Source organism: Labrus mixtus, chromosome 6, assembly GCF_963584025.1.
Source record: "Labrus mixtus chromosome 6, fLabMix1.1, whole genome shotgun sequence".
Lineage (NCBI taxonomy): Eukaryota > Metazoa > Chordata > Actinopteri > Labriformes > Labridae > Labrus > Labrus mixtus.
In genome coordinates this window covers 11,646,293-11,674,157 of record NC_083617.1, presented here as the reverse complement: position 1 = coordinate 11,674,157, position 27,865 = coordinate 11,646,293, and the positions used below count along the sequence as shown (strand labels likewise).

The 27,865-nt window shown below is 40.9% G+C and overlaps 4 protein-coding genes across 5 annotated transcripts in view; 1 reads left to right on the top strand and 3 right to left on the bottom strand.

The window, feature by feature from the left end:
* The window catches only part of dachc (dachshund c), a 26,566-nt gene extending 23,692 nt beyond the window's left edge, over positions 1 to 2,874 (bottom strand). The window contains exon 1 of one of the 2 annotated variants that reach the window (XM_061039983.1): positions 2,078 to 2,874. In XM_061039983.1, coding sequence (XP_060895966.1) covers positions 2,078 to 2,661 — 584 coding nt within the window. In that variant the 5' untranslated portion in view covers positions 2,662 to 2,874. The remainder of the gene's footprint in view (positions 1 to 2,077) is intronic. The other variant, XM_061039982.1, reaches the window with a different exon arrangement.
* A 9,148-nt stretch (positions 2,875 to 12,022) lies between these two features.
* On the bottom strand, positions 12,023 to 14,022 carry mzt1 (mitotic spindle organizing protein 1). Its single transcript, XM_061039976.1, has 3 exons — positions 13,870 to 14,022; positions 13,434 to 13,579; positions 12,023 to 12,526 (listed from the first exon to the last, which is right to left on the bottom strand). The coding sequence occupies exons 1-3, from the start codon at positions 13,919 to 13,921 to the stop codon at positions 12,503 to 12,505; spliced, it is 222 nt and encodes a 73-aa protein (XP_060895959.1). The 5' UTR covers positions 13,922 to 14,022; the 3' UTR covers positions 12,023 to 12,502.
* A 191-nt stretch (positions 14,023 to 14,213) lies between these two features.
* bora (bora aurora kinase A activator) lies at positions 14,214 to 18,655 on the top strand. The gene is made up of 12 exons (XM_061039975.1): positions 14,214 to 14,347; positions 14,651 to 14,800; positions 14,895 to 15,001; positions 15,162 to 15,207; positions 15,305 to 15,383; positions 15,513 to 15,557; positions 15,680 to 15,736; positions 15,841 to 16,106; positions 16,279 to 16,441; positions 16,586 to 17,154; positions 17,631 to 17,765; positions 17,940 to 18,655. The coding sequence occupies exons 2-12, from the start codon at positions 14,651 to 14,653 to the stop codon at positions 17,958 to 17,960; spliced, it is 1,638 nt and encodes a 545-aa protein (XP_060895958.1). The 5' UTR covers positions 14,214 to 14,347; the 3' UTR covers positions 17,961 to 18,655.
* Positions 18,656 to 18,950: 295 nt separating this feature from the next.
* Positions 18,951 to 27,786, bottom strand: dis3 (DIS3 exosome endoribonuclease and 3'-5' exoribonuclease). The gene is made up of 21 exons (XM_061039973.1): positions 27,482 to 27,786; positions 27,076 to 27,233; positions 26,264 to 26,460; positions 26,055 to 26,128; positions 25,807 to 25,974; positions 25,535 to 25,699; positions 25,210 to 25,323; positions 24,891 to 25,028; positions 24,529 to 24,675; positions 24,278 to 24,394; positions 24,095 to 24,196; positions 23,344 to 23,408; positions 23,134 to 23,218; positions 22,799 to 22,926; positions 22,625 to 22,711; positions 22,319 to 22,475; positions 21,203 to 21,417; positions 20,945 to 21,113; positions 19,689 to 19,847; positions 19,464 to 19,586; positions 18,951 to 19,261 (listed from the first exon to the last, which is right to left on the bottom strand). Exons 1-21 carry the CDS (start codon positions 27,698 to 27,700, stop codon positions 19,193 to 19,195), a joined length of 2,856 nt encoding a protein of 951 aa, XP_060895956.1. The 5' UTR covers positions 27,701 to 27,786; the 3' UTR covers positions 18,951 to 19,192.
* Positions 27,787 to 27,865: the final 79 nt, after the last annotated feature.

Below are 27,865 nucleotides of genomic sequence, written 5' to 3'. Positions count from 1 at the left end.
ATCTTCTTAACCTCTGCTTTATTCTTTAAAAGAAACACATGAATGAGCAAACAGCCCAAAGAGTCCATGTAATGCATTAATGTCGAACATGTTAGGCTATCGGACCAGCCTGTTATTTCTCCCCCAGCCTGTCAGACTTTGCTGGACTGGAAAATAATAAGTGATGGCTGTCTTAATCAGTAACAAAACCCCCTCACTGAGGCCTGACGCTGTCACAGAGGCGTAACATCATATTCTTGGAGATGTTCTTGAGAACTTTTAGTCTGCCCGGCACAGCCTTCCTGATTTAACAAGAGCCATGTTGAGCTCTGCGTCTTTACCTGCTACTGTTTGTTTCTCATCCACACAAGGGATTACTTAGGAACTTCTAATGTGAGGAAGACGGGGGGGGGGGGGGGGGGAATACTTATGGCAACCACACAGCACATTTGAAGCCTTCAGACAAAGAATCATGGAAGTCGTTTGAAGATTTCAGACGAGTGATGTTTTCAGATCTCATTAACTAAAGGCTGTTTGAGTGTTATGTTGATAATTAGAGACGGTCGAAGCTGTGTATTTGGAGAACAACGTTCCCATTAACACTTGACACAGAAGAAATCCCAAAGCTGCCAGAAGATGCATCTGGATTTGGTCTTTGCTGGAGGGCCTCAAATGCAGAGGCACAGGTGTTAATCCACACAGATGGAGCTGGAAGCTCACAATAGTGTGTTTCTTTTCAGACTGTTTTGGGATTTTGCGCAGCGAGTTGTAACTTGTATCAAAAGCTAACACCTGGTTTTAAAATCAAAATGAGTTGAAGGACAGAAATAGAGCCAGGAAACTTTAAAAGGAATTTAGACATAACAATCTGTACACATCTTGGAGCATCTTCTATCTGTTTTAAATGACAGGTGTAAATTGGATCATTATCCAAGGAGCAGGGATTAACCATCAAACAATTTAAAAAATCCCCAAACTAATGCTAATCCTAACTCCTCTGGATTCAAACCCATGCTGTTGCGAGCATGTGGTGTGCACACCAGCAGACTGAGGCACCAGGAAACCACAAATCCCTGCCAATTTAGCCCCTTCATCCAAACATCTCTGCGGTGCACTGGACTGATGACCCATGTAGTTGGTCACCACCAGAGTTCTGCAAAACAGCTCATTTACATAATCGCATCATAAATGCCGAGAATTCATTTAATCATCTCCTCTGTTCTGATGCTTAGGGCTAAAGAGTGTTGATATGATAAGACAGCGAGTTATTAAGGAAGAAGAGAGAGGCAGGGAGAGAGAGAGAGAGAGAGAGAGAGAGAGAGTGAGCAAAAGGATCAGTGAGTGAGTGAGTGAGCTTGTCCTGATTTAAGCTGCCGCTTGGGGCCAAATGAAAATTAATTAATTTCTGTGAAGAATCAATTTCTCAGAATGACAGTGTCAGATTCAATGTGTGTATGTGTGTGTGTGTGTGTGTCACAGTGATAGCTACTGAGTACGGGTGCATGTCAGAGAGAGAGAGAGAGAGGGGGGGGGGGGAGATTATAGCCTATGATAACATGACAAACTTTTAAGAGAGTTTTGTTTTCATTGAGATTACTCACATTCATTACCGCCATCATCACCATCATGTTTAAAATCATCAGTTAAAATGCTAATTAGTGACAGACAGGGCTTGATGTCTAATGTGGTAAATAAAAAGGGGGTTCACTGGATGTCCAGTTAGCCATCTGTATATGGTAGACAGCCAAAACACAATCATGTTTAAAGTTTAATTGATTTATAAATAATATTTTCACCAATTTTTTAAGTAGCCTACTGGCTGTAATGACTTTTAATTTGGATGAGTTTATAAGCACATATAAGATAGTGCAAACTTTATATTTGAATGATTATATTCTGGAAAATCACATTTAGTATCCTGGAGGTTTTGGACTGGCCTTCAGAGTGTAATAAGACAGAAAGTAGACTGTATAAAGTTGGATGTGTCTACTTTGATCCCACCTGCTGCACCCCGACCCCTCAAACTAAGCAGGGTTACCCTATTTTGTCACAATGTAAACCTCGAGCCTGCTTTCCCTAACACCCACACCTGACTCACCTTGCGTTTGTACAGTCGCTGTAGAGCGTCTCGAAGTCCTGCCTGGAGATGAGTTTGCACCGGTTCACACCGGGCTGGATGGCCCCGAGCCCCCGCAGCACCCGGACCTGCTCCACGTTGCACACCACCGGGGCAATGTCCAGCCGCTTCAGCTTGGTGTAGACGGTGTGGAGTCCGCCGACCAGATGCTTGAGGAACACGTCGAAAGCCTGTGGCAGGCAGATGAGCTCCGTGTCTTTCACCGTAAATGAGGCCAGCTTGGCACCTTTCACCTCCACCAGTTTACACTCGTTGTTCTGCGGCGTGCTCTCCACGGGCGACGGCGTAGCGTACACGGGCTTAGCGGTACTGGACAGCGGAGCTCCTCCGGGCTTTAATTGGGTCCCGTTCGAGAGTAAGAGGTCCGCCCGGAACTGGTTCAGCAGCGCCTGGTGAGTCAGCGGAGGAGCCGGGGAGGCAGCGGCGGAGGTGGCGGCAGGTGGCGGAGAGTTGGTGGCCGGAGAGACGGAGCTCGGAGCCGGATGGTGACCGAGCGGAGCTGCGGGGAGCAGAGTCGGAGCAGCCGGAGTTGCCATGGTAGTCATGTCCCGAAAATTAGACCAGAAAAGTTCACTTCGAAGTAAACTATTTCAGAAAGTGACTTCACCAAACAAACGTAGGCTAGTTGGACTTGAGAGAAGGAACTACGCATTAAGTGTGCAGAGGAGGAGAGGGGGATGAAAGAGGAGAGGACAGAAGACAGGGTCTGTGTGTAGACAAACAGATCACATAGTTGAGTCAGAATGAGAGGAGGCTTGTCTCCGAGCTGGAGATGCTACTGTCACATTATCATAAAGAGGAGGAGCCTGGGCTTATTCTTCGAGAGTGAGAGACATGTTCTCATAGACGGGGAGAGAGAGCAGGGGGGAGAGAGCAAAGATTAGCCTACATAAACTTTGGATAAGCCTATTTATGAACGCCTAAAGAAAAGACACTTTCATATTAATGCTGCTGATGGGGCTTAGTGAGTCTGTGGCACTCAATTTGTCTGTAATCTGCCCACAACATCATTTGGGACTAATACTTTTATAATTGTATTATCCTTAAGAAAAATGTTGTGATGAGATTGCAGGAGTTATTTGTCTTGTGAACATTCTTTAAACTTGTTTTTTTTAAATTCACATACTTTATTGATCCCTGAGGGAACTTCTGGTTATCAAGAGACGTGCTTCTTTCACACATTGCCCAAAATACACACATGCACAAACCATGGACCATGCATTGATGGAGAGATGTGACAGTGGGGCTGCTACACAGGGAGAGCCCCAGAGCTGTTGGGGGTTCAGTGCCTTGCTCAAGCGCACCTCGGCAGGACTCGGGAAGTGGCCTGACATCTCTCCAGCAACCAGGCCAAATGTGGTGGCTTAGAAATATCACTTAGGCGAGTTTGTTAAATTTGAGTTTGGGAGAATAAAAAAAAAGTCTGCGTATCAAAATCAGCAGAAAAATCCCTTAAAAATATAGGCAATGTATTTTGTACATTGTGAAGGTTAATGAAAAAACTAATGTTATATGCAATTTAGGAAGGCGTTTTTAAATTTAAACAAGGGTTGAAAAATGAGATAAATTGAATCAAAGGCTTAAAGATTGGAATAAGGGGGTCTGTGAAATAAGGCAAAAGTACCTGCCAAATTTCTGGTGCTTCTATTTTTTGATCTAATTTTGTCACCGCTGGATTAACCTCCCCAAAAGTTCCCTCTTCTCCGTTTTACTGCACTTTAACCCTACTGGATTACAATGTATAAAATGATTGTGATGTCATTCGTACTCCATACCATCTTAAATTGACAAAAATCTCAATCTGATTTTGAATGCAACGCATCCTAAACCAGGAAGATTAGGGAGTGAACAAAGGCTCAGCTGTAAAGGGGGGGCAATAACCTTGGTTTGACAAATCGACCCTTTTACCTGTTCCCTGTACTGCTTCCTCATCCAGTCCACACACACACACACACATTCACACACGCACACACACACACACATACTCCCATCATTTACATATGGAGCTCGCAGTCCTTTCAAAGTGGCTTTCACGGAACATTGTGCTGATAATGATCTTGGTCGTGAGGGAGAGAGAGACACAGATCTCCAGAGACCATCTCACCATAAGACAAGGGGGAAGAGGATAAAACTACGACTGTACTCCAACTCAAAGGACTTTAACACTCTTTTCGTCGCAGCCCCCCCTCTCTCCAATAAGCCCTCTTGTGTTTTTTAATTGGCAGAAATTAATCTTTAGGATGTAGATGGTAGATTTACATTCATTAAAAGTCAAGAGAGGAAGCCAGGCTTGATGCTAATCAAATCTGCTTAATTATGCTTAACATGAGTATCTCCAGGGGGAGAGAGAGAGGGGAGAGAGAGAGAGAGATAGCTAACTCGAACTTTTTACTTTTTGCCTTTGATAACTCCTGCTGAGTATGGCCTTTTCCCTGCCAAAAAGAAATGTCACGACTCTCTTTCTCCATCTGTAGAAAAATACACCGATAAAGCCATCAGTGTTAAACAGAACTGATTTATATAGTCAATTTCCACCTTTATGTGTGTAATAAGTGGTGAAACGTTCAATTTTAACCTTCCAGGCCGCTGCTTTGCAACTTCTTGAGCTTTTTGCACCGTCTTTTTCATATTTACTGACATACCATGAACTCAGCTTACAGAAGGCGCCATGCACAACTCAAATGAAGAATGTGCCCGGTTTAGAAATTCTGTCATGACCTTAGATGCAAGGTTTTATTTAATTTTTCATCCATGCATGGTCTGGTAAGCAGCCACAGTGTTAAGAGAACCCTGTTAGCAACGGGTTGCAGGATGCCCTGTTGGGAAGTGACTTTGTCTCACAACAGGAAGGTCACAGGTTTAATTCCTACAGCAGCTATTGTGCTTAAACTCCCATGAAATGAAACAATGACCCGATACTTAATGCAAAATCCCTCTAGTTACTGAAGTAGAAAAACACAGTGTACCATACAGCACAAAAGACAGAAATAAAGTCACACGTTAATGGTTCAAAGGGGGAACTTCTCTGATTTCATACATCAAGGTCTGTTTGCAGGTCTTGAGGATAACTCGGGTGCATAAAGGGTCTGATTCAACATGCATGCAATCTGGTCGAATTTTCCTATCAGATTAGAAGTCCTAAAATGTTGTTGTTGTTGTTGTTGGGTTTTTTAGGGGGGAGGTGGATTCCCTCATATTCTAAATATCTAGAGGTACCTGTCCATGCATGCCCCTTTTGTAGCATACACCTGTGCAAATATAGGCTACTGCAAATATGAAAAGAAAACAGCCTTTCACAACTCTAGAGGGAGCTGTGCGTAACCCTATTAAGTGCCTTAAGTGACATTACTGGAGTCAGTACTTGTTTGGTCTGAAAACAACAGGTGAAAAAAATAGTGGTGTTGAGTTATATATGGCCACCTTTCTTAAACCTGAAGAGGAGTCCATCTCAAAGCTCTCTGCTACACTGACTCATATCTACACCTGAACAAAATGATCCTTCATTCAGTTTGGGGTGTGATGTCAAATAAAAAGGCACCCCATGTCAGAGTGCGAGCGGAGGGACTGGTTGGAGAAATACTTACAGGGTTGAAAATAATCAGGACCTCTGAAGCAAGCCATTCATTTCTGCTTAAGGTTAGCAAAGTCAGGCTACGCTAGCAGCGACTAGCACAAGGAGCACAGTCACACAAGTTTGCTTTCATTCTGAGCAAGTGAATCAATCTTTCCCCCCAATTTTGCTTATTTGTGCAGTATTGAAATTTGACAAAGTTGGAAGTGCAAAGTTGTAGAAATGAGGCTACAAATTCAAAGACATAGGTGACCCCCAACTACCAGACAACAAACCAGCAAATTGATTTCCATGGTTAAGTTTTGGCAACATATGAATTTCACCTCAACAGACAGTCCTGCACCCACCCGTTTGTGACCTTGCCTTAACATCCAAAACATGGACAAAATTATAAAGGAATGAGTTGCATTGTGGGAGAAATCACTGTCAGGTTTTTGGCAAGAAAGAAGATTGTCTAGAATTGAAAAAGATAATATCTTCACCTCATTTATTTTTAATTTAACAGGTATTTGTAAAACTGATCATGTAGAGTGCAATGCTATTTCGCTGGCATGGGCCTGTTCTTTTAAGTACTTCAAGTTTTTCATCCTCACACTTTGCAAACCAATCTGTCTTGACCACCTGGGATGATTCTCTCTTCTATGAATATAACTCTACTCACTAAGTTAATTAATATTTTATACCAACTTTGATTCCTGTAATTGCTGCAGTACTGTGTGAACCTTTTATCCTCCAACTTCTTCCTTTTTTTCTTGTTTTTATTCATGGTTTTGAAATGCGTTTGTTTTGAGAAAAAAATGTACTATGATTTCTGTTTTAGACGCCTTTTCCTTACAGTTTCCCCCCCTGTTTTAAAACAAATACACTTCATCCTAGTAGACACTAAATGTCTGCAGAATTCCTCTTATAACAGTTTATATTTTTCTCACTATAATGCCATTTCAAGCCAAGGAGACGAAGAAGTGTTCATGTTGTGTCGCTGTTTGAAAGCCAAGCTCTGCTCCTTTCCACATGTCTGTTTTGGCCAGTGAGCAGCAGAAGCATGAGGGAAATGTGTAGGTGGTTGGATCAGCCGATGAAGTGTAAATACCACTCAATCTGTTCTCATTAGAGGAGTAAAAACATACGAATCACTTCGCCTCTATTAAAAATGCCCCGGGGTCCTGGTTAAGTGTGTGTGTGTGTTTAGTGTATCTGTTGGTATATGTGGCTGTGTGGCAGATGAAGAGGGGGTGACAGGATGATGTTTTGGCATTTGTGTCTGCGGAGGGGTTCTGAAATGCCACCACCATCAGCGATGCTTAATTCCTCTGAAACGCACTCTTAATCTGAACAGACAATCCTTTCCGACAGCCACTGTTATGATTCAAATCAACTTGGAGTGAAGGGTGCATGTGTGTGTGTGTGCTCTTGTGAGTGAGGGAGTACGTCATTGTGTTTTGGTATGTGATTAGGAGTCTGTGTGTGTGTGTGTGTTTTTGTGTGTGTGTGTGTATGACCAAGATATCACACATCCATTTCACATTCTCCTATGATAATGTGGATTGATTATGGATATGATAATGAGAGGCCGGCGCGGCGTCGCGACCTTCACAAGGTCTAATTGAAACAAGCGTTGGTCCTCCGAAGCACTTATCAAGTCACACAGCACATCATTAATCACGGAGAATACAAGCTGTCACTGTAACACACATGCACACTCACACACACTCACACACTCCCTATTTTTTTTCCTGTTTTTCTATCATAAACACACTCCTGCTCTCTCTCTTGCCTCTTCCATACACACACACAAACGCACACACAATGCAAGCTGTCACTACAATATGCCTGGTATTGTCTTCTTTTAAGCAGAGTGGACAGCTCGTCCACCCTCCGTCTCTATTTTCTACAAGAAAAGTTGACGAACAAACAGGCTGTTGGAGTGAAACCCTTAAAAAAAAAAAAGAAGAAGAGAGGCAACAAGAGAGAGGGAACGTTCAAACAATTCAACAAACATGAACAGCTGTTCCCTTCACCCAAACTGGCCTGGAATTGAATTAGCTCAAGTTGTTTTACTACCTGCTTTTATTAGAAGAAAATTTAACAACCAAATGTGATTCCAATGTCTGATTAAGGCAACATATGGTGCCTACCTGTTAAACACAAAGTGCTCAACAACAGCTTAACGCCTCAGTGAGCCACTCGAGTAAACTAATAGGCCCAACATCATATTAGTCATTACATAGTCCAACACACAAAATTCCAATCTGATAAAAAGGTGGTTTCATTATCATCAAAGGGAAAACACAAGGGAGTTTGCACGCGCTGCATCGATGCCATCACCAACTTTGTTAATTGTTATTCAATTAACTGATTTTGTTAATGAAACCAATTAATACTTTAAAAACAGGCAAGGAGATATACAATTATTATGCATCTATGCAGAAGACAGCTAATTACGACTGTAAATCAATCAATTCTACATTAATCAGCTTGGAAAATGTCCAAAAACAACAAAGTCACTAAAAGACTTTGGAAGTTCTTTTTTCTTTCCTAACATATTTTGATTGCCACGCCATTATCCTGTCTAATGATTGTTAACGATCCTTTAAAGAGTTTATGATCCAATTTCCTAGCTGTGAATTTAATTGGGATCTAAATAGTATAATCTGACAGTGTAAAAGTGTGAGGCCTGTATTTAATCAAGGGTGGTGTAGTGGATGGAGATCTAACAAGGTCACAGAACTCTTCTTAGGGCAAATACAGTAAGTGAAGCTGCGTGTTACTCGGGGATGAGAGCCAAAATGTCTCAATCACTAGCAGAAGTTAGAAGAACTCAATCTTTTTTGTGTAAGAGTCAACAGAAAGCTGTAGTGTGTAACTATTAAAGGAGGTAATAACACAATCTTGCTCTTTAAAACTGAAACTTTCCCTTAAGATCATTATCTTAAATGTCCATTAGCTGGTGCTTATTCTAATTTAGGCAGACCTTTATTAAATTGTTTTTTTAAAACGTTTAAACAAGTTCAAAATTGTCATTGGTTAACAAATCAACCCTTAGTTTCCGCGGCGTAGATGGGCTAGTGGTTTGGTCACGCCCCTTGTACAGAGGCTGGTCCGGCAGGCGGCCAGGGTTCAAGTCCGACCCGCAGCTCCTGTCTCGCATGTCTCTCTCCCCCGATTTCCTACTCTATCCATTGTCCAACTTTATGTATAAAGCACTTTTCATACATAAAAGAATAGACAGACAGGAAATAAAAAGAAAAAATACAATCCTAAAAGACTAAAACAGGAAAGAAGGTATAATCAAATAATTAAAACAAAAAAACTGACTACAGAAGGAAAGGATGAAATATGTAGGGATTAATCAATTAAAATCAAACCAAATGTAAAAACACTGGTTAGAAATATTGACCAAGGCCATAAAATTACTCCACATTAAAAGCCAGATTAAAGAGGTGGGTCTTTAGTCTACTAGTGTTCTAAAAAAGCACCCAGAGAGCTTCATTGTCCAATCTCAGTAAGGTCAAAAAGCCCAAAAATAATATTTAAAATGTTTTCAATTTGTCACATGAAACATGGAACCAAATGGTCCTTTGAAAAGGGTCAAATAAAACAATGATGGTAGTAAAATATCTTTCAAATGTTACAATGGTTGTGCAATGTAGCAGCTTTTTACTTTTAACGTTCAGATTTAAAAGTATTGTTTGCTACTGACAGTCAGTAAGTGTGACTTTTTGTAAAAAGGATAAACAAAAATGTTTGTACTGTAGGCAAAATTGCCGTTGTATCGGATGATTCCAAACAAGCAGTTTCCACAAATAAATCCTAAGTGAGGGAGCTGTTAGACCTTGAACAAGACGCTGTCAGCTTGTGGTCCCAATTTTAAGGAAATTTAAAGCACCATTCTTTTTTTGGTTGAACCCACAGTGGCCTCTGTACAACCCCCAAAATACAAAGTATACCTTAACTGAAAGTAAAGTAGTACTGACAGAACATTTTTCCTGAAAGTGTGAATTAAAGGTATCCTTATGACTATATTATGATTACACATTACTCTATTATCATCGTTTATGTATAAATGTGTGAGCAGCAATACGACGTGGTAGTTGTAACAACACGATATTCACCTCTGTCATACAGTGGTGTAGATAACAATTAAATACAGAAGTACATCTGAACTGTAGCAGGTGATGAACATGCCTGTTTCCAGTCCATCAAGTTTGATAAGAAACCAAAAGTTCTGTGAATTATATGAAACATTTTATACAATAATCAAACTTCTGGGATACAGAACTTAAGTGTCAAGCACTTTTTTTCTGTCTCAAGCCCCAGAAAAAAAGTCCATCCGAAGGAACACTTCAGACATAAAGGTCTTTTACTTAAAGTTCCAGCTGTGAAATCATCATATAATGAGCAATAAAACCTAAAATGGACATAACAAACAAAGCCTTGCCTCTTCTGGGAGGCCATTAGACCTCCCTGTTTATGGCTAATGGTAATTAGTAACTAAACATAACAGAGCACAATGAGATCTTCCACTTTTGAATAAACTCACATAAGGCTCTAGTTGTTTTCATAAGACCATATTTTTACGCAAACATCAACAGACCATCTCTTCTTTTACTTCAGGATATTCTAATCAGTCCACTCTAATTAATTTGGTAATATCCAGTGCACACACCTGAACTGTAATTGCCACGCGTACATCTTTCCCTTTTAAATGAGACTGCCCTCATTCATCAGAAAAATAATCCTCGGCCCGAGATAATTATCAGACGTACAAACATAAACACCTTTAGAACTTCGGATGTGAGGGCCTGCTGATACAGTCATGTGACCTGACCAGTGCCCTAGTTGAACACCTCTTAGATGTTTATGCATATATGGACGCTAATCTCTCAGTGAGGACTATGGGATTTGTGAATATTTTGTTTAACAGAGATCAAAGTGGCTGGCTGGGATCAGGAGAAACCCTTCAAAACACATCAAACAAGAGAGCAGTGCATCTTGAATCCCACGCCCACAGTATCCAATCAAGCCATGCAAAACTCTTCTTTTTTTTTTTTCTTTGTAAAAGAAAGTGATTCACAATGTGGGTCTCCATCCATCAACACACCCAGTGCAACTTGCCCCCCCACAGAGGCCAGGGGGAGGTTGTTTAAGCTTACTGGCCGGCTCATCGTATCTGTATTATGTCCCTCATACTAACACGATGCTTGTATGGGGGGGGGGGGGGGGGGGGGGAACAGAGAGATACTGTGTTAAGTGATCAAAGCAGCAGAACAGAGATTTAGACTCACGGCCTGTAACTCAAGATGGCGAGACAAAGCAAGAAGAAGACAGAAGTGCTTACACACACACTCTCCTGCTCATTCGCTTGCTTTCTCCGTGGTGAGCCTGTGAGGGGTGAGGCGTTAATGTCAGATGGCTTAAGGGCTACTCATTTGTAGACATCTACAGCGCTGTAGGAACCCCTAAACTCACTCACACACAAGGAATCACACGTATCTTGAAAAGGTTCGATTCAAGCCCTCGCGCAACAAGAGGTTACTTTAAACTTCCACACTGGCCTGTGGTGGGATGTTCTGTGTGCTCAGCGTTTTCTCTCGTCTGGAAGATAAATAGAGCTATTTTACAGACAGTGGAGAAACAACACATTGCTCCGTGTGGTTAGATATGATGTAGGACCTTCATCTCTGCTTGATCAAAGACATGCTGTTTTTTGTCAAGTTTGCAATAAATCTAAAAAAAAAAAAATCCTGGAGAGAGTACAGAAGAAAACAAGAGCAAGATTTCAGTTTAACAGGACATCCTGCTGTCTTAAATGTGACCCTTGATGTCTCCTATTTTTCCTGTATTTAGATTTGATCACCTTCGCATGTTCTGTTTGTGTAACGGTGAAGTTTTCTACACCATTAATAATCATTTGACGTTGTATGACAGTAAAGATCATTTCCTTTGTAAAATCCTCCAGAAAATTCTTCATGAAAGCCTGTATTACAGTCACTTGATAACACTGGAGAAAAGACTTTGCTTTTATCTATAATGAAACAGAAAAGCTTTAAAATGTCCCATAAATAAAAAGGGAATATTTGATCTTAAATGCACTTAATGCATACACACACAATTTATTGTTACACACCAGCTAAACTCTTCAGAAAGGAAGCTTGTGCCGTTAGACCCCAATATCCTTTGAAAACCTTTGACTCTGATAAAAAATAAGAATGACACAACACCACCTTGTGGCCGTTAAGTGTAACATTTTAATTTAGACTTCAGTCCATCATTGAAGCTTACATGGAAAATGGAGCTCATTGATGCTTACATGGAAAATGGAGCTCATTGATGCTTACATGGAAAATGGAGCTCATTGATGCTTACATGGAAAATGGAGCTGCTTAAGGATTAATTTAAAAAGAAAATAATGACGCTTGCACAAAAAAAAAAAAACAGCAATAACAAATTATAGACTATACAAAAGAAAATGTAAAACGTCTTCATGTAAAGGCTGTGCAAGATGACTCCAGCAGTTCAAAGTCTGCCGTTAACTGGAGGAAGGTTGTCCATGCACAACATCACTTTGAACTCACACCTTCCAAGAAACTTTGAGCAGGGCTAAACTTGGGGCAGAATGGCTGAGCATGTCCTTATGTTGGGAGAAGACTTTTCACACAAGCGAAAGCACAGAACAGGAGAGGTTAGTCACCAAGGAAGCCCAAGGAGCAGAGCACAGATAAGTCTTTTGGCTGGAGTGCCCCTGGTAGGTTCATATCTGGGATCACAGAACGATTTCAATACTTTTCCCAAACAGAGTGGATCAGGATGCAGCTTCAGTTAGTGCAGTTTTCAGAAGCCTATAAGAGAAAATATACAATCATCATAGTTAATAATAAAGGAGTTGTTTCAGGATTAGCCACATCAATAATTCCATTATATTTTTGATAAGGTGATGAGACCTAAGCTTTTCAAATAAAATTAGATTAATTGATATTTTACCCAGTGAGCATGATGCAGTAATGTTATTTTTTTTGTAATAAAAGTACATGTATGCTTGCATTGAGGGAAGGTTAATCTGTGCATAGGACATGATAACAAGACTTGTTTCTAATCCTCAGTTGTTTAATTGTTATTTATGTGCTTCCTTTAAAGTTCAGTCATTGAGAAAATGTAAACTAAAGCCGTACGTCTCAACTGATCAAAAAACATAAGCAGCATATGGTGTTAAATGGAAACTGATAGAAAATAAATGAACTGTGTACAAATTGATTTGCAGGTAAGAACCAGATAAGAAATGCCTGTTTTCATCACACACACAAAAATACCATAGAAATAAAGATACAGTAATTTCAAAAAAAAAATCTAAAAATTCACCCAAATATTCTGAGAAGAAGCAAGCCTAAGTAAAAATGGACTGACAGAATCACTTATGGTTTAAGTTTTTTTTTTTCTTATATGATACATTTTTTCTATCACTCATTCTCTTGGTTGTGTTCAGGAGTTACATATTAATGCTGAAAAACCATGATCTGGTAAGCATCTGGCATCTTAAAATAAGATAAGATAAGATATACTTTATTCATCCCAGCAGGGAAATGTAGGTGTTCCAGCAGCCAGCATACATACAAACACACAACACAACACATATATACATACATATCCCACTTCACTGTTGTCACCAAAGACACTAGTGGTCTGTATTGTAGGTGCTGATTTATTTTCGTCACAACAATGAAAAGCAGCCACATGAAGGAGACAATCTACCTTTAGAGATTCAGAAGCTTTCCTCAGCTCTTTAATGACAGCTGATAAAGCTTCTGGGTTGATGCCCTGCTCGCAGAGTCTAACACATATGGACAGAGACTCCATGTCCAAACCAGTGTTCAGCAACCTGGAGATCTCCAGCAGCACTACAAGAGGAAGAAGACAAGATAAACATCCCAGTTGGGTTATTTTTTTTCTGCTGAGAACAAAACAAAGCTGTTGTTTATCTAATTGTCTAATTGTAGCAACACACGTACAAAAAAAAAAAGAATTATTATGAATTTAGTCTTCAATCAATCTTTATTTGTATGGCGAAAAACAAAACAAATGTTACCTCAAGGTACATAACAACACATCTGGAAAATACCTGACTCGTTTGTTGTAGATTCTTCTTACAATGCACAAACAACAACATGTGTTTTAATAACATATTTACCGTCCATTGTCTCCCGCACTGCGTTTAGGTTTGTGTTTGCAGCACTTGCCATGATATAAAAAAAAAAAAAAAAAAAAAGATCTACTAAACCAACGCGGAGTTGTCTGAAATTATACGAGAGGTGAGCTTTGTAAAAGTTTAATCAGCCTTTGAACGTTTGCTGCTCATCATTTGCTCACAAAAAATCACAGAAAAAACAGAAAAGTAAAAATCGTGAAAGGGCAATTTTTTTTTGCAGCTACTTCCCCTGCTAAGCTAAACATCTAACCGGGAAACGGAAATGACGACATCTCCTTTTTCAATTGGTTAACAAATACTTCCTGCTCCATTCCAATTGGCTTGCGGGCCTTGTGGGGCGAAATTGAAATAAACGTTTGAACCTTCTCTGTACAGCTTGTTTTGCTTTCTGACTCTTTAAAGAAGATTGTGTGGTGTTTTTTTTGAGCCGTGTGGTCAAAGTCCGGGCTCGTCAACAATTGTAAGTATCAACTGCAAAACACGTAGACTTCATGTTATTCTGTAATATTCAGTTTTTTTATGGGAAGAAGGAAATGTGTAACGAATCACTGGAATTGAAATCCTGCTGCACCGCTTCTTTTGAAATCTAATTTACAATGTAGACACAAAAAGTAATGTCGCTTGTTAACGTACCAAACTTAAAAAAAAAATCAGACAAAAGAAAGTTTTGTTTGACTTGTTGTGTCGTTTTTGTTAACTGTTGTACTTACACGTCCTTGTCTCTGCCTCTGCTGATTGGACGGTGTGTTTGTTGTGTGTTAAGATGGGAGACCATGTCGAGTTACAAATTACTCCAGAGACTCCAGGCAGGCCGTCTGTTAGAAACCCCTTTGAGAGTCCCAATGACTACCACCACCTCAGAGAAGCCCTGGTTCCCAGTCCGTCTGTCTTCAAGTCAAGGCCGTGTAAAGCTGTAAGTTTGAACACCTCACCTACTAACCAAGACACACATCACATTTTCCAAATATATAACACTGAAATATGTCCATTTATCTCTGTCTCTGCAGACTCCTCCTAAATTCAACTGGTCTATTGATGAAATGGCCAGTCTCCAGCCAGTCCACATAGACCAAGAGGAAATCCAGCGACAATCTTTTTACCTAAGCCAGACAAGGTACGTGTGCTAAAAGACACAAGTCTCAGCAGCCATGATCAATAGGTAGGCTGTAAGGATTATATAGTGAGAAAACTGAAAAGAAAAAAAAACCCAAATGATAAACCTTTTGCTTCTGATCCAATGGGAATTTACAAGACAGAACTGTTGTTGTTTTCAGGATGGATTCAGACATTGAGGAAAAGCGTCAGAATGCTATTGAGCAGGTATGTCGTTTAATCAAGTCACATTTTTCAACGCTTAACTACGAAGTGTATTGACAGTTTAAAGATTGTGTCGTTTTTTTCGTGTCTCAAAATCAAGTTTTTCACCAAAGGAGCCATTGTGCCCTCCCCCTGGGCAGCACCAGACACCCGCAAAGGCCATCTGTTATATAAAAAAAGTAAGTCTTCGTAACTGTTTCACCTCCTCAGCCCATATGCTCAGCTTGTCCTGCATGTATCTTCCTCAATGATACTTTCTTGTTTTGTTTATTAAAGTAAACATTTTGTGTTCATGTTTGTGCTTGTAGGTTGCATGTCTCCGATGATTGCAGAAGAGCCAGAAAAAGTCTCAGGTTGGTTTGCTCTTTGAGAGGGTTTGATTTCACGTTCTACAGATGCTGCTGTATATCTTCCAACTTTCCTTTACTACCTGCTGACTTGTTTTTGATCCCTCCGTATTATGTGGGTTTTGCAGTTGCTTGTCAAACGACTCTTTCCTTACCGTTGGCTTTCGATTTGGAGAAAATACTTGGTAAGCGTCTAATAAATACACATTCAAATCAAAGTGTGATTTGACCGCGTTTTTCATCAAGTCACCATGCTGATCTATTTTTTTTTTCTTCCCCCCTCTCTCAGGGGAGTATTACCGCCAGGAAGAGGCCTGTGATGCAGTGCAAGAGAGTCTCAGTTCTTCCTCCTTAAGAAGGAAACTCTTCCTCGACGGGCAGGGTAGTTACAGTGGCTCGGACAGCTCAAGCCCCCCGAGCCCAGAGAGAAGCCACGCCATGCAGGAGAGACCTTCTCTGACCAGAGGAGAGGAAGCTGCGGGAGGGGTTGAACCTATATTGTCTATCTTTTCTTCACCTTCGTCCTGTGGTGTGACTGCTCAGACTCCATCTACGGTTAGTGGACAGGGATAGAGATGTAAATTGCCATATTCATAGTATGTCAACTGTGAATTCTCTAAATATGTTAACTTCACAAATAACAATGTTTTTTTTAATGATTTCAAGCAAAGATAATGTTTGTTAAATTACAGTTAATTGTAATGTACCTGCATTTCCTTTACTGTAGGGTCAGTTCTCGTCCAGTCCCATCCAGCATGGCTGCTTCCGGGACTGCAGCCTTGGCAGCATCACCAGTCCCTTTTTCCCTGATAGGTCATCTCCTGCTCGTCTGGTCTCGCCTACAATCTCTCCTATTGTTGCACATGCAGCACGCACACCCATTGGCTCAGGTAGACCACTGATTTTGTGACATAATGAAGAATGGGATTGAATATTTTTCTCTAAAGGGTTTTACTTACCGATTTATAAAACAATGTTGGGATGTGAGCTGAGTTCATCTTCAAACTAAATCTAAATCTGTTCCTTTTTTGCAGCTGAGAGGAAGCAGCCAAACCATTTGACCCCACAAGGCGTTCCCCTGGACATGGACGTCCCTTCCTGCAACGAGAGCCCATTTGTAGAGGGTTGCTCTCCCATTCGTAGCTGCTCTCCACACCAGCTTCAATGCAAAAATGAGCCCCAACATAACGCCAGGCCAAAGCCCAGACCCCGAGTCCGCTGCTGGGCCTCACCTCCCCTCATCTCCCCGATCCTGAACCCTAGACTCCAAGACAACCAGGAGGCGGAGGAGCAACTATCGTCCATCTCGTCCTCTTCTTCTCTGCCCCCTATGGAGCTTGATCCGTCTTCTCCGATGCCTTGCAACACTCGCCCCGCTGTCTTAGAGCGAGTCAGCCTTGATCTCATGGAACCTGTGAAAATGGAGGAGGACAAAGAGATGGGGGTGGATGGGAGGCTGGAGGATGAAGAGGAGGAAAGTGGAGGGCCTTTGGGGCAGCTGACAAGCTCTCGTATGGGAAATGTGTCGGCAACAGAAAGCTCTCATATGTTTGTGTCTCTTCTGGCAGAGGGGAGCAGCATACGCTACGATTCCAGCATGCAGGTTAGTGTGAGCAATTTATTCAAAGCCAAACTAAGGGCTTCTTTTTTTCCTTTTGTATGTCACTTACTCTTAAATAAATGAATTGTTGTTGATCCATTCATACTGATGTTTATCTCATGGAATATTCGTTATAGGGTTGTCAAAACTTTACCACGTTTAAAACTATACAATCCATTATTTTAATGATCAATAGTACTGAATAGTAACAAAGATACAACGAATAAAACTTGAGATCTTCAGTCTTATATTTAACTAAAAGCTGCCACAAGCTAACTGTCTAATTTGTGCATTTTTTGGTCATTAAAAACAAGAAATGCCCAATATTGGTTGCCTAGCACTTCTACCTTTTTGTAGCGGTGGTATCTAAACAGGGATCGATATCGTTTGATTTTTACTAGAACCGTATCTGAGCTAAAAAAAAAAATGTGGTTCTATGACGACCCTAATTCATTTTGGATTGCTTTTTGTGTGTCCAGGTGGATAGCGGGTACAACACAGCAGGCACAGCCAGTCTCATTGATGTCCTTAACTCGGACTGTCACAGCAAAGAGTCCTTCATTTCAAACCTGGCAGATGACACCTTCCAGGCGACACGACACACTAAAGTAAAGGTACTGCTTTCCCCTCCACACTAACATAGTGTAATGGATAACTTTGTGTCTTTTTATATCCAAAACAATATCAGCCACTTATTTAAAACAAGCTTCCTGATTTCTGAAAGTTTTGTGCATGCTGCGAGGCTCTGTCTTTTTCACTGTACTAAAAGTATTTTTTTTGTTTTCCAGGTGTTTTATGCTCACCACTGAGCCAGCGGATTGATGCGTTTAAAGGGACGCCTCTTCCAGTGAGAGCTCAAAAGCGTTATTTTGCAATCAAATTCAACAAAGTTTACACTATCTTTATGGCATTTATGTCAAATGAAACCTGATTAGAACGGAGAACAGGTTGATTCTTCTGAACGCATTACTATCTTAATATTTTAATATCACAGGAAGAGGACCTGCTTATTGTCTCGTCAGTCCTACTGTAAAACACTGAACACGGTTTCATCCGAAGTCATGAGTATATTTAGATCCACTCTGCTGCTTCAGAAAAGGGACAAGGAAAAAAAAAAAAAGAAGTGAACTCTGTGTCCAACATGCACAACATTAACCTCTTGAATGCTGTAGTGATGCTTACATCATTTCAATTTTCTATGGTGCTAATATGGTTGACTTAATAGATCCTGACTCTCAGATGACAGATATGTACTGTATATAAGTTTTTATGAAAAGTGTTTCCCTGATGTTTTTACACGAGAGCTTTTTTTATGAAGTCAAAACTGTTAATTCAGGATACCTGTGGTTCTTATTTGGATTGTTAAGAGTATTTATACCTGAATAAGATATACTGAATAATGCCACTTGGGAATCAAACTTGATGAGCCATTTTGTTTACCATATTTTGTATACTTAACCACGAGCTGGATTGTTGTCACATTAAATTAACTTGAAATCGTTGACTTGCGCAGACTTCTTCATTCTTTTGAGCCGGGTGCCTGCAGCACTGAGGAAGTCTGACTTCTTCATACTCACACACTAAGACTTCTTTAAGAGCTCACAAGTATTATTCATGTCATCGCCTTCATGGTATTGCGTCATAGCAAGTCACATGTTGGTTCACAATTCTATTCTAATAACATTTGACCAATATTTTTTTAGTATTTTCTTTAATTACCTCAATTTATCTAGAAATACTTTAATACTCAACTTAAAGTTAAATACTCATTCTGGGCCTCCAAAACACACACATCCAAACAGGTTTAAAACAGTTTAATGATAAGAGTCCACATCTAAACCGGTATTGGACAATTTACATTGAAATCATAACACATGTAACAAAGGTTTTAAAACATATTAAATGATTAGAAGAAGGAATTGTTGCATGTGAAGCAGATTTACTGTTGTAGATTTAAAAAAAACAGAAAAAACAAAAAATCCAACAGTCCGATCTTCTTCTCTTCTAGACTTTGTCATTTGTTGATCAGCTGCTTTTTGTGTCAATGGTCCAGTTTGGGTTTCTTTGCCTGTGGTTCAACATCTGGGACTGGAACGCTCACACCAGGAATCTGAAGAAATAAAAAAAATTTAAAATCTAGTATTTAAACAAGTGATTCAATTTGGAATACCTGGGGGCAACATATAAAGTGGACTAGATCAAATCTACAAACAGCTGTTTGCTTTAATGTAAGAATTCTATGAAGGTGTAGTGATGTAACATGTTTGTTTTTTTAAATCAGGTAAGCCGTATTCAGCTCACTCAGTCCTTACCACTGGGTCAATCAGAGACATGCGGATCTTCTGGTGCTGAATGTTAGAATCGTCCAGGCTGATGGTGACCTTCACCCTGTCAAATATGTGGAAGGTGTGCTGCTCCACCTTCAGACTGGGACCCTGAACACATAGAGAATGGAGATCATTAAAGCACAACCTTCTGATGGTTTCATTATTCATGTATGTTCAGTTAAAAAAAAAAAAAAAAGATTTGTGTGTTACCTCTTCATCAAAAATGAGGTTTGGGGCAGCCTTGTCTTTTTTGTCAAAGAAGACCGTTCCCTCCAGGCCAAACTTTGGGATGAGCACGATGATTGCGTTCTTCCTCACAAACAGAACAAATCCCTCTTCGTTCAGTATGCCTCTGCTCTTGAAGAACAACTGAAAAGAGACCATTTGTGTTAGAGTCATGACGTGGAGTCGGTTTCATTCCTTTTCCCTCTAACCAAAGGTTCACAGGGTTATAAGTGGACATCACTCTGGTTCTCGTATTCAGTGGCGATTCTAGAGTCTGTTGGATCCCTAGGCAAAAAAAAATCATTGGGGGCCCCTCCAACCAGCGTTCATCACCATTATGTGTGCCAGTGTCCTAATGCTTACTCCTCTTCCTCTTTTTTTTCAATCTCAGACGGATAATTCTTCTTCATTTTCCTTCGGTGACTTTCATTGACAAATGTTGGTTTTCAAGGAAGAGGGATTGCTGTCAGATGGGCCCCACTTCGAGAGGTATCCTACTCTCATTTTCACATATGCACTCCGGATAATATCTAGATATTTACAGGAGGACTTCTCCGGAGATTCTCCTGAACTAGCCGTTCACATAAGCTCCTCACAGCGGGGGACTTTCCCTGTCAGAGGGGAGGGGGCGCGGGGGGATTTCCTGAGGTAAGACGTGACGTAAATAAACAACGTGGAAGTAGCGGCCGTAGCAACAGAGTCCGCTACACGACGCTCTAATGAGAATATTTGCCTTTATATCAATGCTATGTGTAATCCAATGTAATGACAACATCCACTAAAGAGTGGAGAACAACATACTGACGAACAGAAAACATAATGCAGACGTTTAATTACGTGCACAGAGATCGTAGTGGTCGCAGGCAGACACTTTAGCCGGTCACTGTATATAAACGTCATTCTCTTCCTATTGGCTCAAATTGAAAATCTCCGGAGTATATTCGGCCGCGTTCAGACATCAGCTCCTCCGGATTATCTGCGGAAAAAATACTAGGGGTCTGGCAGGATAAACTCCGGGTAATATCGCAGCTGTTGCGTTCACACATACAGCTCCTCCTGGAAATCTCCGGAGTTTTTCAGGAGATTTCCGTATGTGTGAAAAGGGTTCTACTGTCATTCATTTTATTTCGCTAATTTGGCGCCACTGCTGTGGTTTAAAGTTTGTCAGCAGTTGCCACCTTTGCCTGTTTTCAAACATGATGGCTCAGGATAGTAAAAAAAGAAAACAAACCAGTGTTTACCTGTGTGTGGAAGGCCACAGACGCCCTCTGTGCATACTGAGACATTTTATGCCTGTAGTTGAGGTTGTTGGAGAGGGCTGACTGTTTCTGTTTGTCCATCAAATCTGGATAGGTGCTGTCTGCTCCGATGGCCACTGCCAGCAGGCGGTGTACTATTATATCAGCGTACCTGTGAAGGAGAGAATATGGAGGAGGTTTAGATAGAGAAATGATTACAACTCAACATATTGAAGATGCGTAACATATCTGCTTTCATACCTTCTGATAGGTGACGTGAAGTGTGTATAAATGGGCGAGGCGAGGCCGTAGTGGTGGAAGTCGCTGTCCATGCCGGAACAAAAATAAACCGCCTGCATCATGCAGCGAGTGGCCAGGATGCGCAGTAGCGTGTTAAAGTACGGAAAGCCGTCCACTCTGGCCATGTCAAGGGAGTCGGCCAGTGCCTTCGCTGAATCTGTGTGGATCTCCACTTCCTGATAACGAGAGTTAATACATAAGAACATATTCAAAGCTATAGTGAATTTATAGGATCTGTATTAGCCACAAAGTATCGGTACTCTTCAGGGGGTCCACACAGGAGCCCCAGGAAACACAACTGAGAGTAATATCTTCTTATTCAGCCTTCTTTTTTATTTTATTCATAGAGAAAGGTTATTACACACTGACAGTCTAATGTTGTGATTTCAAAACAGGGGTCATGGTGCCTCAGGGGGAATTGTTGCTTAGAGGTATCTGGAAAGTGTTTTTTTCTTTTATGGATACAATTTAGGTTTAAAACAATAAACTCTGATGAGAGTATATAAACCAATTTGCTTATTTGTATGGCTATATGATGGAAACAGATACCCATAAGTAATACTAAGTGGTTAAAATAGATAAAGGATAATGTGTAAAGGTTTGAAATACTAACCCAAAAGGATTGCATATATGTTTGAAATGGTTAGCTAAAGTGATGTAAATGAAAAGTGGTAAAAATAGATTAAAAAATGTTTCAAACAGTTGGACAAAAATATGTAATACATACTTTATAGAGTTAGCTAAATGTAATGAATAAATATTTGAAATAGTTAAAAGTGTTGCTGAGTGGTAAGCTTAACTTAAAATAACAGATTTAAGCTTGAAATAGACTTCTATAGTTATTGGATAAAACAGCTAAGATAGTTCGCTGGTAATCATCTGTTTGAATCGCTGAACAAATCTGAGGTTGAGGCTACACTACACAGTGTTCAAGCCTTGTTTGGATGTGGTTCAGCTCAGATTTGGAACGTCTGAAGGTACTACCAATTATGGAAACAACCTCCATACACTTGGTACCTTTATTAAATAACCCAAAGGAGCACGCTTGAAAACATTTCTTCACAAGTATCCACTCACCTTGGACTTTGCAGCTTTGAGCAGGATGTCGTAGTTTGATGGGGGTGGTGCCGGATGTTTCCTCAGCATAGCACAATCTGGAAATTCATCATAGATCTTCTGGGCCACTGAAATATTTGCCAGCAACATGAACTCCTCCACCATGGAGTTTGTCTCCCTTTCAAACAGAGATGGCTTGACTTTAATACATTCAATACACAACATAGAACATTAAAACAAAAACAGCATCACAATGAGCCATTTGGAGAACAGGAGAACATGTATCAAAGAGGTTCCTGAATTATTCTCACTTTAGAAGTCACTTACATGAGTTCCTTGGTCTGGAGGTCAATGGGGTCGTGGGTTTCACTGTCTATGTGAAAACGGACCTCTAAGGATGACAGCGTCAAAGCCCTGAGAGACACAATATATGTTAAATGCAGTTATACAAGTCATGATCAGCTAAACTGTCTTGATTTTTCTTATAATCTTCCTCCTTACCCTTTCTCTATCCTGTGCCTTTTGAGGATTTTGGCTATTTTGTTGAGACCTCGAAGGCTCTTGGTGATATCATCGTTTTTGCTGGTGTCATCAATCTTCATCTGGGCCTCTGCATAAGTCAGAGATGCCTGCACCAGATGGAACAGCAGCAGGAGAAAAACAAGGCGGCATCAGATAACTTGATCCTCTAATTTTGCATCTTACAAAAAGCTAATAAAAGATGTTGACCGCATTACATTCACAGATTACTTAAAAAAAACACACGTATAACCTGATTCCCATCACCTAAATATTGAATAGTTCCTGTTATCATACATTGTATGTTGCTACAATACCTTGGAGTTTATGACACTTTTTGTGAAGCGGGTCTTTAGAATTTCAGCCTTGTGGTTAATCTCCCAGATACATGAGAAGGCCAGCCTGGTAAAATAAAGAAAGAAAGGAAATCAGAGGAAAACAATTGAGGAAAGACTGGGGAAGAAGCAGCATTTATCATATTGATTATTGTTTCAGTACAAGTGTATGTATGTATCGGAAATCCTCACCTTTCCACATTGGAGCGCAGAGAGCAAAGGTTGGAGCTGAGTAGCTCAGGAACCATATCGATCCTCTAAAGGAAACACAAATAAAGCACAACATTTGGGTTTCTTTATTTAGTTTACAGTGTCCAAACTTATTTGTTTGCATTGTTTCACTCAATAGTCAATGATGCAAATCAGTTGTCCAAATTGCAAAAGAAAAATATATTTTTTAAAGATATTTTTTGGGGCCATTTTTGCCCCTATTGGATAAGACAGCTGAAGAGAGACAGGACGGGTCGGGAGGAGAGATAGGAGGATGATACGCAGCAAAGGGCAGAGGTCGGACTCGAACCCACGGTCGCTTCAACGAGGACCACGCCCTACGTACATGTACATGGAGCTGCGTGACAAAACCACAAGGCCACCGGAGACCCAAATGTGCAAAACTTTGATGACAAACTGAAATGGAATATTCTTCAATTCAGCTGCAATACAGCCCATTGAGGTGAGAACTGGGAAAATATGTAATACAGAAATCTGAAATGGCTGAGAACATGGCAAGTGTATTTAAAAGTGTAATAGACATCTAACAGTGTGTTCATCTTAAGTGCAAAAATAAAAAAATAAAATCATAAAACTTACGAGTCGTCAATAGAATGCATTGAAAGTGACAATTATATGAATACACTCACACATAAGTGTGTGTGTGTGTGTGTGTGTGTGTGTGTGTGTGTGTGTGTGTGTGTGTGTGTGTGTGTGTGTGCAGCCTCCTTACTTTTCCACACAGGTAGACAGTGGTGCCTCGGTTTGCAGCCTCTTTGTCCATAGCGTTGCCAGGTCTGATGAAGTGACTGACATCAGCGATGTGGACCCCCACCTTAAGCGATATCAGAAATATTGAAACAAATAGTAATCCAAACTACTACATCTTTTTATTGTACGTCAACAATGTGTTTACCTCAAGGTTTCCGTTGTCCAGCTCTAAACAGTGAAGAGCATCGTCTATGTCTGTACATCCTGGAGGATCCACACTGCACACAGTCAGATGCCTCAGGTCCTCTCTCTCCATCATGTCCTTTAGCACACATGCACATTAATAGAAACAAACACCATTACACTTTAAATCAAAGGATGACTGACCAAATGATAAAAAAAATGTTTTTTTAAACTACAATGCTGATGAATATTTCTCAAAACAATGGCCATTACCTCTGGTGTGATGCACCACGGCATCTTGGGAAGGAAACTGAGCACAGCCTGAGAGAAGGCCTGGTGGGGGACGTCATGCTCCAAAAGCAGAACCTCCTGCTCAGTCTCTTTGTCACCTGCACCTCCCAGGCTGCGCACAAAGTGACCCTAACAGAGAGGAAATTAAAGATTAGTCTTTATGGACAGACTTATCTCCCCCAGCACGTCTTCACCTGTGTCTGACTAAAGACATGTTGCTTTTTAGGATTCAAAATATATACATGAACAGTTCAATGTCCCATCACACTTTGCCATGTGGTGATGGACCCACTCAAAGTAGGATATCTAAGGTGTCATTCTGCAGAGGTTTTTTTTTTACATACGTTTGGATATCTGGAGTGTTTGGGCCAGCCGTCGATGGCCACCATGATCCTCTGGCCTGCCAGTGTGGCTGCCTGACGTGTTTCGATGCGTATGCGAGGGATACGGCGGTCTGCTGGGGTGAACAGATGGCGGGTAGACTGAGAAAAAAAAGGAAAAGAAAAACAGGGATTTGTCAGTGCCAAGGGTAAGAGACAAGAAAAAAGTTAGTGAAATGTACTGTGTACTGTATACGTGTTTACTAATTCAAGCTTTAAAAAAAAAATCCTATAAAACTTTTATGATATTTTCAACTTTTCAAATAAAGCAGACTAGAGTTACCTCTTTAATCTGGGAGGTATTGAGCATGCCGCAAAAGGGCCTCCAGCTCCGTTTGATGATTCCTACGATTCTGGCTGTGGGCTTCCTCGATACTTCAGCTGCAGATATCCGCAACTGCAGACACACACCAACAACAAAGAGCTCATTGAAGTACCTTGGCAACAAATTCCAAATCTTCTAAAGTTTAGAAAAAAAAGAGTATCCTTTTTTTTTCCAGGAGCATAGCATCCATGTGAGCAAACTGCTGGTTTTTATTTCAACTATCAGGGTGGAACCAGCTCCTCTAACTGTAAGCACATTCAAAGCCAGTTCAATCAAAACTCACAGCCTTCTCTTCTTCTTCTTCTTCAGCATCATCATCCTTTGCTGTGCCTTCGTCTTGTAGCACCACCGAGGAGGGCGCCACCCACTGATCACGCGGCAACAGCTGCACTGCAACTACATCCTGGTGAACCGCTCGATTGAGATTCTGAAGACCCTGGATGAGAACCTGGCAGCGAAGCGAGACAGTACAGGGTTGTTTGTAAATCTGTGCCATGAATGATAGCGTAGTGATTTCTCTACTGGAATCTTACAGCATGACACACACACACACACCTCTGTTGTGTCTTCCCCCTCTCCCTGGACAAAGACTGTGGCCTCCAGATAGTTGTCCCTGCTGGCCCTGAAGGTGCCCTGGAGGAAGGTGCCACTCTTAATTCCTGCTTGGATCCTGGACAAAGGGAGATGCTCAGGGAATAGCACCTTACTGCTGGTGACTTCATTCTGAGGGGAAAAGAGGGAAAAAAAGATGAATCAAAGGAATGTAAGATGGTTAAACAGTACATATATAAAGCTGTGTTTACCTTGTCATCATTGGACAAAGCCAGACAATCCACAAGCTCAGGGTTCGCTATCAGACTCTTGATGTATTCTTCACCTAGAACACAAGAAAAAGAGACGCATGGATGCATTCTAACTTAGTTCTTAAATCTAGCAGAACTGACAGAGAAAGCCGCGAGAGGCTCTTACATTGTGATAAATGTATAGTTGTGAACCAGAGATGGACACTTACATTTGTACACCAGCAGGCCGCTCTCCTCCGCCTTCTGCTTGTTCCCGTTGTCATTGGTCAGGAGGACCACCTTGAGCCCCTCGGCATCAGGCGCGGACGTCTTCAGGTGCCGGCTGTACCATTTGGTTGCGACACGGATGGCGCGATCATTGCGGTCATTGGCGCTCTCCCCTGGTTCGCGCTCAATGAACGTCTCGCTGGAAGAATATGTTACACAAGGTGGATTTGTAGCAAGCTACAATTGTAATTCTTTTACTGAGCAAATCTTTATCATGGGGAGGTTTACTTTGGTGATGAAAAGTAAGACAATAGGCACTGACCACCGCGAACTAAGATCTATAAAGACGTTGTGATGCAGCAGTGGTGTCTCAGGCGTCTTTATAGGATATTTTACAACATTTTTAATACATTTTATAGGGTACTTTACAACAATTTAAAAACTTTTTACGATGTATTTCAAAGGAATATAATGGGTATTTTAACAGGAGGATGTCAGGATGTATTTATGATAGAGATTTAAGTATGTCTTTTAAACTTTAGGACCATGTGCACTCACACACACGAGCATACATACACACACGCACAAACACAAAAAGAAAAAATGAAAAAAAAATAATCAGGATGAGTGGTGATTGTGAACTAGTGACTGATTGTGAACTGATGAATTGTGAATGACTCCCTAATGATGCTTGAGGGCCTCCTTTACCCTCTGTGGCCACCTAAGTGGGACTGAAAAGGACTGCTAGTCCTGAGCTGTCCCTACAGGAACCATGATATTCTGATCCGATCTGATGTGAGTGGTGTCTCAGTACCTGTGGTGTTCATTCGTAAAGGTGTAAAAGTGCTTCTCTTTCTCATGTATGATGTCCTTCAGGCGTTTATAGACCGGTGCACTGCGGTGGCGGACCTCCTGCAGCACCGTCTGCAGGATGATCACGTTACGAATCACAGGATCCTCCAGCACGTCAATCTGCCAGAAAAGAACAAGAACAAGAACATCAGAATCAGGTGCAGAAGTTATACTATTCAAATTTAGATTTTAGATATTTTAATTGCCTCGAATCCAGAAATGTTAGACCTCAAGTTGAATTGATAAACATGAACAGCATCGTCATCAAATACGGACACACAAAGCAGACAATATAACTATAGAAACTGTGTTGACACCACATGAAAAATGGCAATGACTCATGAGGTCATCACTTTTCCTTTCTTTACCTGATGCAGTACCACATTGGTGTCGGGGATCAGATAATGTGGATAGGAGCACAGGTTGCTCTCGATACACGCGTCTCCCTGCAGCACCGTGGACTCCTGTTTGCAGTCTGTGCAGACTTCGCTTCCACACCAAATATCATCTCTCAGATAATGCTCACGCACTATCTTCATCACCCCGCCCGACCGGGTCTTCTTAATGAAGGTTTTAGATTTCAACATGATGTCGATAAAAGCCTCGCACGGTTAAATCTCAGTGTTTTCATCCAACCATAAAGCAAAAGGCAACACACTTAGCCTGACATGTGTAAACTAACTCTGTGGGCCGACAAAAAAAAACCTTTCCGGAGTTTTAACAGAGTCTTTTAAGTTTGATTGTAGCGTCTG

What these genes read in the sequence shown, in the direction of transcription:
- bora (XM_061039975.1), top strand. Translation starts at nt 14,651, where the DNA reads ATGGGAGACCATGTCGAGTTACAAATTACTCCAGAGACTCCAGGCAGG. An exon ending in CCATCTGTTATATAAAAAAA is followed by an intron (nt 15,384 to 15,512) that starts GTAAGTCTTCGT and finishes TTGTGCTTGTAG; the next exon opens with GTTGCATGTCTCCGATGATT. An exon ending in CACGACACACTAAAGTAAAG is followed by an intron (nt 17,766 to 17,939) that starts GTACTGCTTTCC and finishes TTTGTTTTCCAG; the next exon opens with GTGTTTTATGCTCACCACTG.
- mzt1 (XM_061039976.1), bottom strand. Translation starts at nt 13,921, where the DNA reads ATGGCAAGTGCTGCAAACACAAACCTAAACGCAGTGCGGGAGACAATG. An exon ending in AGTGCGGGAGACAATGGACG is followed by an intron (nt 13,580 to 13,869) that starts GTAAATATGTTA and finishes TTCCTCTTGTAG; the next exon opens with TGCTGCTGGAGATCTCCAGG. An exon ending in AAGCTTCTGAATCTCTAAAG is followed by an intron (nt 12,527 to 13,433) that starts GTAGATTGTCTC and finishes TTTCTCTTATAG; the next exon opens with GCTTCTGAAAACTGCACTAA.
- dis3 (XM_061039973.1), bottom strand. Translation starts at nt 27,700, where the DNA reads ATGTTGAAATCTAAAACCTTCATTAAGAAGACCCGGTCGGGCGGGGTG. An exon ending in TTCACGTCACCTATCAGAAG is followed by an intron (nt 21,114 to 21,202) that starts GTATGAAAGCAG and finishes TCTCCTTCACAG; the next exon opens with GTACGCTGATATAATAGTAC. An exon ending in TGTCTCTGATTGACCCAGTG is followed by an intron (nt 19,262 to 19,463) that starts GTAAGGACTGAG and finishes TTATTTCTTCAG; the next exon opens with ATTCCTGGTGTGAGCGTTCC.